Genomic DNA, 11,645 nt, shown 5'->3' on the forward strand with positions numbered 1-11,645 from the left:
CTTATTATTTTAATATTTTAATTTTAAATAGCCTACTGCCAAACAGTTTGTAGTATATATTATCGTTCAAAATGTTATGTTCACTGCACTTTTTACAACTCTTTGAGGAAGGAAAGTCATACACAAAAATGCAATAGTAAAAAAAAAAAAAAAAATGAGGCTGTTGTAAAATGGGATCTAAATATATATCAAATAGTGTGATATTTTAACTCTTAGACACCGGCATTCTAACTGATATGTAAAATATATGTTATGTGTCGGGGATCCGCAACACATCTCACAATAAAAGCCGTATTTTGCATAATTTAGCTTTCTTGAAAAAATCTCTAAATAGCAGCATGACAAAATCTCATTCAAGCTAAACGTTATTAAATACTTAGTCTTTATTTGGTGTTTGTTGGGTAAACCAGCGATATAAAAACAAAAATAGCTATATATAAAATCAGACAATTTATAGCATATGACAGCATGTTTTCCTCAACGTTTTTCACCAGTGCCATTCGATGAAATAGTCTTAATCCCAAATCTTCTCTTCCAGGACTCAAGGCAGGTCTCACCAAGTCCTGATCCCATCCACTCCTCCCGTCGCCAAATTCATATCCACAAAGTGGTTGGGTATTTGACTTGTGTTGGCAAACGGTGGTACAGAAGTGAAGTTACAGTGGTATGGGTTATTTCCATAGCTGTTGTAATAGTTATTGTAGGGATATGACACGGTGACGTTGTACGGAGCTGCGTGACAGGGCTTGCCGTCCCGCACCAGCACGGGCACCGCCACCCTCCGTGGACCGGCCAGCTCCAGACTTCTGTCCTGCCGCTGTCTCTTACACTTGTACCTCCGGTTCTGGAACCAGATTTTGACCTGTGTCGAGGTGAGCTTCAGCACGTGAGCCAGGTGGTCTCGCTCGGGTGCTGACAGGTACCTCTGCTGCTTGAAGCGTCTCTCCAGCTCAAACACCTGAGTCTGAGTGAAGAGCACGCGAGGTTTCCTGCGCAGCCTCTGCTTCGGCTTCTCCACGGCTCTTTCTTCTTTTCTATCAGTATAACCCGAATCGTCAAATTGACACATGCCTATTTGGGTGAAATAAATAAATAAACACAATAAGTATAAAATGCATACTTAAATGCGTTATAAAGCATTGATTAGTATTAGGGGATCAGTAGCCTATACAAAAACATTCCAAATTCTATTATTTTGGTTGTTAATAATACTATAGTAGCCTACTACTACAAATACAATGACATCTATTACTACTACTGGGCTGCTAACATCTAATTAAATGACTAATAACGCTTTTATTGTTTTAGAAACTTTAAAAGATCGAATATGTAATCAAATATATATATATATATATATATATATATATATATATATATATATATATATATATATATATATATATATATATATATATATATGCAAGTGTTTGTGGCGACTGTGTACAATACATATAGCCTATATTGTGTACACCGTCGCCATAAACACTTGCATGCTCATAATGACGTGATGACAGCAAAATTTGTGTCTGTTATATTACATAATATAGAACTGATTTGGGCTTAGAGCCAATGATAATATTACAGGCCTGTTGTATTATATTTATTGGCAGTGAACATCCCTCATATCAAGAACCACTGATGGTTATTGTTTATACTCTTTAGAGGAGTGAGAGAGTGAGAGATGTTTCTGAGATCAGTGTATTTATTTCTACAGAAAAAAGTTGGTTGTGGAACTTGAAAATATTCTTGAACGGTAGGCTATAAAAAACTGTTTTGGTTGTAACAAAAACACTTGGATTGTTTAATTTCCCTTCACCTTGCATTGATTGAAAAGCAGTATTAACTGTAAATGCCCTACTTGTTTCTTCGCTCGGGTCCATCTCCTCCTCCGTTGGAGATCCGCAGGAGCTTCTGACGATGTCGCAGTGGTCTGGATCCAGGGCCCCGGGGGTCACGCTGTGTGTGTCGGGGCTGTAGAGGAGCTCCAGGCTCCGGCTCAGTGTGCTGTGCATGCACTGAAGCTGAAGCGACTGCAGCGGGACAGTGTCCTGCTCAACACCCATCAATCCACTGGGGTGCAGAGCATGCTGCTGCTCCAGTTTGAGGATGTCCTTTACCGAAAACGGAGTGGAGGTCACAGGACTCGGAAGCATCGCGACAGATTTGCGTGCGTGCTTGAATGAAGGTGGAAGAAAGGTTCTTCGTTTCACCTGGGTCAAATTCAAAGCAACATCAGTTGACTTCGTGAAGTTCCCACAGACGTAAACTGTAGTGAATTCTCCCTTTGGGGTGTTTGGCTATATATGTGAATCTCCACGAGATGAAGAGTGTCCTCTATCTTCCTCTTTCTGCTGCTGGCTGAAGGTGCGGAGAGAAGCGCTCTTATCTAATGGAGAGCCTCCTTATCTCAGATGGACTCCTCCCATTTTGTGCCTCCCATCATCACCTGTCCCAGCTCACCACAGTGCTAGTCTGTTAATAAAAGTCTCCAAATCAGGATCGTTGTGACTGAAATACCATTCACGCAGATTCAAGTTGAGTGGTTTGATGATCAGTTTTGAATGTGTATAAGTGCACACTATTTTGTCACGTTGGCCTAAAGTACGCTACTTCAGGTTATAACACTAACAGCTTTTAATAAATAAATAATTAAATAAATAAATAAAAATAAAAATATGATTTCATATCACTACGTTAGGTTACAAAAACGAAATAAATTTATTAAGGGCTGTTTCAAGTGTAAATAAACGTTAATTGTGCAATCGTGCAAGTGTTTCAGTTCATCTGGGATATTAAAGCATTAAGATGGTTTGGCTTGTGTTAGCTTGACCATAAGATATGTAAAAACATTACTTTTGGATTTTATAGTTGTTATGTTAGCCATTGATGTTAGTGTTAAATCGATGTTAGTGGGCTACATCTCTAAATATAAATGTGCTTCATGTGTTAACATCTAAATGTATTAGTTATTTAACATTAAAGAATCAATCGTAGCCTAATATATGTAATTACACAGCAACCCTAAGGGTAACACCAGGTAGAAATAATTATTTAACGTAACAATTGCATTAACTAATAGGCCCAATATTTTTCTAACGCTAAGACCTTCTTTTAGAAATTTAGCATTAATAATGGACCTATTATGAAATTTTAATTTTCGTGACTGGAAGCATTTAACATATATTCATAACACTCACTTTATGCAACTAATCAGCTCTGAATAAATCTAAATATCACAAAAAAGAACCACTGGGAAATTCGCTTTTTTAAACCCTAAAAAATGATGATATTAATTAAATTAGCATATAGTAAGTGTTCATGCTAATTTTCATTAGCTTTCAAGAATAAATTGTAATAATGTGTTTATTAATCAATGAAAATAAGAATAATTACATCTTATTATATCTGCATTAATCTGTTGTGTGCAAGCTAATACAGCCTATCTGAATAAATATTTACTCAGTTATTTAATATTGCGCAAACAGTGCTTTTAATGTGACTTTCTCGAATCTTCGCTAATATTAGCTGGGATGTGCGCCAGTCTGCAGGAAACCCTCCGTTCATCCTCGTGAAATCAGGGTTGAATTGCTCTGGTTCTTCGGGGATGCAGAGTGGATGTCCGAGAAGGTGACATCCAACAGGCCTATTAGTGTACACAGGCCACAACAAACAGTAACCCTACACCTGATGTAGTCTCTGGCGCCAGGCTGCAATGCTTGAGTGAGGTTGAGACGCCGCGCGACCACCGGATGACACTTCACCTGCCTGCATGACAGAAACCACACCACTGACTCGCCTTTAGTCATCTAATTCAGCAATATACAAACTATAGCTATATATTTGTGTATAGTTGTGCATGTCGTGTTTTATTTTAATTATTTATTTTACTTATTTGTGGTTTTATTTTAAATTGATTTGAACAGTCGCCTTAGGTCATCAGAATCGATCAGAATTTTGTCCGTCACAAAATACTACTACTACTACTACTAATAATAAATAAATAAATAAATAAAATAATAAAAAAACATGTTATTTTCAAATGAAGTGAAATGTTCGTAATGTTACAAGTGACTGAAGAGAATCTAAAGTTATGAAAATCTCATCACGTCGTTGTAATAACTGGCTCCCCAGTGATAGTGTAGACAAATTATTTTTTGTTATGTTCAAAATTTTCGATGCAGCTGATGTTTACTCCATGCATATGTGACAAAGATGTAAACTTTAGCATAGGCTATAGTTTAAAAGAATAAACATGTACTGAGTATAATGTCTTCAGACAGTTGCAAGCTATTTGCAATTAAACATAAATTTATTATAGGTTTAATTTATATTAAATCCAGATACTTGAACGTAAGAGTGATTTTTTTTATCCACTTAAGAGAGACTTACATATACATATTTAATATTTAAATGAAGTATGGTTAAAGTGAATTACCACGGAATGAACTCATAAGCATAAACCAAACTACACTGTTTTAATGTAACTTCTATTGGAACTTATTTAATTTAATTATGTGTAATTACACATGGACTACTACAGTTCAAATTAATCAAGTACTTCAAATGTGCTTTAGTATGTTAGTCAACACATTTGAGTTAACAATGTCAACGTTGTTTAAAATGTACTTTCGACTACAACTTTTATTTCATTGTTACAATAGTATATGAAGATACAGACTTTTTATAAATATTTTTTTGGGAAAAACAACAAATGCACTTTCAATTTAATTAAGTGCACTTCTATTTTACCAGAAACTGCCTTTGTGTTAACAAACATGTCACACAAAATTAAAATATAAATTTAGAGGAGTGTGGGGCATGTTTGTCACACAACGAAGTTGTGACAAGGGCTAAATATCAGTATTAAATTAAACTCCTCTTCATATATATATATATATATATATATATATATATATATAGCCTATATATATATTTTTTTTATTTATTATTTTTTATCAAAAAACATAATTTCTTATTTTCACATTTTACGGCTGCTATTTAATTTCACTACTTATCTGTTTATTTTTCTGGAAATCATTTCACAATAGCAAAAAAAATAAAAAAATAAAATAAAAAAAAGTGACAACTTAAACCAGTTTCCCTATACTTATCGACTCTTTTTGGATTTGGGCCATATCTACGAATAATGATGTTTTCATGTTGTACATAGTTTATTATTATTATTATTATTATTATTATTATTATTATTATTATTATTATTATTATTATTATGTTGACCTGTTTCTGTTTGTGGTACACACGCGTGCTTTGGTCAGAGTGAACTTTTACTGAAGGCAAACGCAATCACTCTGTTTTTCTTGTCGGCTGCGAGAATTGTATCTAGTCTAAATATAGTTTAAAATTAATTTAATATTCTTATTGTTCATATTTTTGACAATTGTGGATTGTGTGCTTTTTATAGATTTTAATTGTAGCCTATGCTTTCGATTGTTTTCGATATTATATTTGAAATAACAATAGGCCCTATTTTAGAGCATGCAATTCAAGGCCTTTAGACAGAAGTGAGAAGAAAAAGGCATTGTTACGCTTTTACCTGGGACAGGCTGTATATTCTCTGTGTGTAACCAGTAGGAGCACGAGCTTTGATCCCGTCCCTCACTGATGAGGTAATCACTATATAATTGCGCATCTGTGGAAGGCAGAGTGTTCACGAGTTCTCCAGGCAGCATTCACAAAACTCAACGAATCCTTTGGCCTCTGAGCGAAGCTTATGGGCTCCATCTCGCTGCCAATGACGGCAGTGTAACGTAAGACGGTAGTTAAGTAATAACCGTAATTAATCATACTGTAAAAAAGAGCGCTGATGGCTGCTGAAAGGAAACACTCGCCTTCGAGCCTTTCCTTTAAACAGAACTCCATCAAAACGTTACTCGAGATCCAGTAACCATAACCTCATACAGTGACGGATTCTGATTGACAGAGAGTCCTGGATGAAGAGGTTTACACCGGACACGGAAACTCTAAGTGTTAAGCGGACTATATATATATATATATATATATATATATATATATATATATATATATATATATATATATATATATATATATATAATGTATATATATATATATATATATACACACACACATATATATATATATATATATATATATATATATATATATATATATATATATATATATATATATATATATATATATATATATATATATAATGTTTCAGTTGGATGTTTGTCTAACATCCTTTAAATTTTCAGTGAACAATTAAAAGTAACGTTACCATACTGGTAGAACAATTCTGATATTCTAATATTCCAATAGCATTCTGAGAACATTCAGAAAAACGTTTTCATAACTCTATAGCATTAGCTTAATGTTATTAGAACATATCGTGTTAGCTGTCAGCGTAGAATTTTGATATTTGTGTTCTAATAACATAATATATTGCCAGAATGCACTACCAGTATTGAATTTGGTTTCCTTGGATGAAAAGAAAATGTTATATAGTTCATATGGCAATTATTATTATTATTTTATTTTTATGGAAAACCTGAAGTAATCCATATTGCTGTCATGTCGTCATTCTTTCCACTAGATGTCCCTGTAAGTCTAATTATAAAAATTAGCACAGATCACTGATGCTTGAAAATGTCTTTAATTTAATCGCCCAGCCTTCAGTTCAAATACGTTTGACCGGATAAAAAAAAAAAAAAAAAAAAAAACATAAAACAAATAATTTAATAAATAAATATATAAAAGATAATTATTAAATGGGATCTACTATATTTGATAGCCCCAAAGCCATATAGGTTACTGTACCTGTGAAAAATATACATAACATTTAATTTTACAATATTTCTTAGGGATACTTATAGGTAAATGATACTGTAGAGGCTTTACTGCCCTAGAGATACAACTGACAGGTGTCACGTCTCTAGTCACGTGATTACACTCAGTGGAAAGACCTAGTGAACACTGCCGCCTGCTGGAGAGGAAAATCATATTTCATAATATTACTGTTTTACTGTATTTTTTTTTTCAGTTAGATGCATAAAAGACTCTTCCAAGCCAAGGAATCTTACCAACATCAAACCTTTGTGTATTTTTGAGTGAAACAGGATATTCAGTGAGAGAAAATGCATCAGGACTGTATTTTATTCATTTATTTGTGTCATTTTAACAGATATTTTAGGGGTTGAAACAAAATTAAAGTATGGAAGCATATGGGTAGCATTATTCAATTTGGGATGTAATATGCAAAATGACAATGCAATATGTAAAATGGCAATGCATTTCTGTATTTACATTTACATTTTCCAATACATATTACATCCCAAATTGAATAATGCTACCCATATGCTTCCATACCAAATTAGACACAACTTTAAACAAAACTATATGTTTTTCTTGTTTGTTTTTTTTTCACATTGTCACAGATTCTGTTGATTGACCCTAACTTGTACTGAGCGATTTTCTAGTTTAAAAACTATAAAAAGATTGGATCATCATACACTGCATATTTTGAGGGATTATTTTACAATTGGTTAGCACTTTATAATGTTTTATGTTTTCAGTAAATTCAAAGTTGTCTGTAAATAAAACCTCCTAACCTATACACGAGAACTGAACACATTTCCACTGTTCATGCAGGATATACTCAGCACTCAGTGCCATTCAGCTTGCTGGTGTTGTAGCGGTCTTAATTTAGTGCTGTAAGTGCCACAAGCACAGATTAAGTGCCGCACTGTCATGAGTTTAGGCCTAGATACTTGTCAGAGTTACAGAAAGTATAACGTGTCAAAAAAGGCAATTGAGAAGATAAGGAGAAGGCTTGAGAAATCCTCTCTCCAGTTTCAGGGAGATGCCAGTGATTTGACAGATAACCAAACATTATCTCTCATTACGGTTCTTGTCTGTCTCCCCTGTGGCTGACTCCTCAGTGCATCATTTCCATTACAATATATGTGCAGACCGACTGTTAATCATGCTGTTGCAACATTAATCTCATCAAAAAAAGAAAGTCAGGTTTGGAACAACATGATGGTGACTAAATGATGACTGAATTTGCAATTTTGGGTGAATTAAAGGTTCCCTTCATTCAGTATGAAAAGGTATGACACTTTTCATTACCTCAACTGTTTCTCCTAAACAGCAATAGGATTAAACGGGGAGAAAATCGCGAGTTTCGCTTACGTCTCCCAGTTCTCAGATTATTCTGATAAGAGACTGATCCCAGTAATCTCTTGTCTCCTCTATGGTTTCAGAAGAGATCTCAACAATGGCTCAGACTTGCCAAGTCTGTAATTAAAAATCATTTCAGTGTGAACTTAAACATTTCTTCTAAGAACAAATGATTTGACCTACAGTGTGCCATCCGCATTCATTTATTCATTTACATTTAAAAGGATACATTATAAATAAAAGCTCCTTATTGGCACTGATGGATTGTCAAAGAAGCTTTAACATCCAAAGAACCTTTCCATCCCACAAAAGGCTCTTTATAGAGAAGACATTTTCTTAAGATTATTAAAATGCTGGATCTTTTAGGAACTGATCACTGAAAGGTTCTTTGAGGAAACCAAAAATTGTTCTTCTATTGCATCGATGTGAAAACAACACATCTTTAATTTACCCCAAAATGAAAATTCTGTCATCACGCTCATCCCCATGTTAGTCTGAACCTATATCCCTTTCTTTCTTCGGTGACGAGTGACAGCATTTCCATTTTAATGTGAACTATACTAAGCCATTTAGAAAGATGTTCATATCAAGATCTTCTCAACTTACTAAAGTCAATTTTTTTTTAGCATTTTAGCATGGAAGCGTGCAAATACAAAAAGAGTACAGTTACAGAGCTGTGCTACAAATGTGTTACAACACAACCTAGCAAAAAAAAAAAAAAAAAAAATGCCACCATAAGGTTGCTCTGTTCTGCAGGAGCATTCTTGACTGAGGTTAGTAAGGGACAGCTTGTTGTCCAGTGTGACACCAAGGTTTTTGGCTTTCTGTGTGGGTGAGATGGTTGAGTTGTCTATTGAAATGACAAGGTGTTGGCAAGGGTTGTTATTGGCTGGAATAAACAAGTGCTTTTTATTTGTTTGTTTTTTTGTAAATTCAGGTTATGGCTGTTCATCCAGGCAGAGATTTGCCATGCATACAGTGATTTCTGATAGTTGTCAAAAGAAAAGAGAGGATTGAGCATAACCGCAATAAGAATGATAGAAAGAAACCATGATGATGCAGTCAGTGACACTGCTTTAACTGTTTCTGCAGCACGAGTGAAGACACTGACCTCACAATGTAAGCTGTCATAAGAACAGAAATAAGGTGCTTGCTATTGTTCTGGTGTTAAACAGAATTGTTTGTGAAGACACGGATCACAGCTTGTGTGTGTATGTTGTTTCGGGGTTGGGTCGGTCACTGGAGAGAGCTTCACATGGCCTCTCCAATATGTAAAACTACAGGAGCCGTCGCTTTAGATTTGGGAAGCTGAGGACCAAGAGCTTTTGTTTAGACAGTTTAGCCACAAATGGCGGGATGGCAATGATGGTCCAATTAGGAGCTGAGACTGCACCCTGGACTGGATCCCTGTGTTATTTTTTTACTGCTGCCCTCTCTGCCCTCTTCCTTTTTCCTCTTTATAAATCACTGCTTGTGCTTTTGCCAATCCTAGCCTTACATAGCAACCCACTTCCCCGAGCTACATGGGACATGAGATGATGTAGACATACAGTGCTGAAATAGATTCTGTTACATTAATATAAAGGTAAGAATGTGATCAACAAAGTTTCAGGAAGCTGGCTGTTATTTAATTATTATAAGTAATCTGCAAAGAAAGTACATTCTGATCAAACTCCGGTCTGACCTTTTTCATAATTAAGAACATATTTTGTGTTTACTGCAGAGGGACTGGTTTTATATGTATTTATCAAATGTATTTTAATGTACTTTCCTTTCCTCCAGTGCTGTAAACTATTAAATGCCAGATTTAGATAAATAGAAATTAGCACATTCATATGCATTTTATATATATATATATATATATATATATATATATATATATATATATATATATATATATATATATATATATAAACATCTGATTTATAAGCTTATGTGACACAAGTCCCCATGAGTTGGTATGTATTCACCAGCACAGAAAACTACACACACATATGCAGTATATATAATAAATGTCAGATTCAGAAATATAGAAATTGATTAACATTACAGTGTATTCCCTTATTGTCAGATTCAGATATAGTCTATAGGAATTGTCAGGTTCACATACAGTCAGTATATAGACAATGTCATTCATGTCTACAGAAAATGTCAGATTTAGATAGCAAATGCCAGATTTACATATATAAGAAACGTCAGATTCAGATATCTAGAAAATGTCGGATTCATATTCCGTATAAATGTGAGAATCACATAGAAAACTGCCTGGCAAGTAACTATACTGAATTACCAATCATATTTAAACATGGCAGATCATACTGTATATTAAAGTGCTCATTGATTTCAGGTCAATGCATGAGAATCCTTTATGAATGTTTTTTTTAATAATAAAAAAATCTACAGGCTCCTGTCTCAGTCATGTGATGTTAGCTTTGACCAACAGAGGGCGTCGCGTGCTATAGCAGCTTAAAATCAGTGAAAACGGACTACACTTTCAGAAAATAAGATACAAAACTGTTATAAAGCAGGATATAAAAGTTTGATAAATGTATGCATAGCAATCTAAAGATTATCAGCTTCTTAAAAAATGTCTTTCTTGCCCTTGAATTCTGTTTGAAAGTAAACAATTGCCAATATGTCCGATTCACATTTCTAGAAAGCATCTGATTCACATTTATATAAAATACAAGATTAACATATCTATAAAAAACAATAAAACTAAGGAGGGCTGCAGAATGTAGTTTGATTATATCCTAACTTTAGTGTTTTACTTCTGCTGATTGTATTTATGCTTCAAAATTCACAAATGTTGTGTAAGTATGTGATGTTGACTTCGGGGCTGACCTAAAATATAGATCATAACTGTGGTTATATACAGTTCTATAGACAGCCAGAATTAGCAGTCATCACATGTTAAGGTGCTCAAGGCTTTGACATCAATATGAATGTGACAATGGATGGATGAATGCCAAAGCAGAAATACGCCAGTTTTCATTCCGACAATGCAACCCAACAGTCAAGACTGCAATACTTATCTTGTCAGTGTGGTGTAATGAAAGCATGCGCTGGTGGGGTTAAAAATCAACCATATTCCAGCTGGAAGAACATCCAGGCTTTCATGATGCTTGAGCCTCTGCTAACAGTTGTCGCTCCTGGCATCATAATCTACTTAGGATGTTTGCAAGTGAGTGAGTTAAGTGAATGACTAAATAAGTGGAACATGACTGAATCGATGCTGAGCCCTGCCGCATCACCTACTCCTGTGAACTTGTGCAGAAAATGAAAAAACCCTTCAGGACTCGTCCAAATTACCATGAAATTATCTCCCTCCCCACTGCTAGAGATAGCTGCTGCCTCGCTTCGGCTCGTCTCGCTTCCTTTCCCCAGGCCTCTTTAGAGAACAGAACCAAACCACTTTGCAGTTTCAGCGCGTTTGTGAAGTGAGTTTAAGAAAGTTCATCTCTGAAGGCATGAGCACCCCTTGT

The 11,645-nt window shown here is 34.8% G+C and overlaps 1 protein-coding gene across 1 annotated transcript; it reads right to left on the reverse strand.

Annotated features, from left to right (window-relative positions):
• Nucleotides 1-365: 365 nt before the first annotated feature.
• LOC128018246 (homeobox protein Nkx-2.5) lies at nucleotides 366-2,524 on the reverse strand. The gene is made up of 2 exons (XM_052603638.1): nucleotides 1,859-2,524; nucleotides 366-1,071 (listed from the first exon to the last, which is right to left on the reverse strand). The coding sequence occupies exons 1-2, from the start codon at nucleotides 2,151-2,153 to the stop codon at nucleotides 554-556; spliced, it is 813 nt and encodes a 270-aa protein (XP_052459598.1). The 5' UTR covers nucleotides 2,154-2,524; the 3' UTR covers nucleotides 366-553.
• Nucleotides 2,525-11,645: the final 9,121 nt, after the last annotated feature.

Source organism: Carassius gibelio, chromosome A8 (assembly GCF_023724105.1).
Source record: "Carassius gibelio isolate Cgi1373 ecotype wild population from Czech Republic chromosome A8, carGib1.2-hapl.c, whole genome shotgun sequence".
Taxonomy (NCBI): domain Eukaryota; kingdom Metazoa; phylum Chordata; class Actinopteri; order Cypriniformes; family Cyprinidae; genus Carassius; species Carassius gibelio.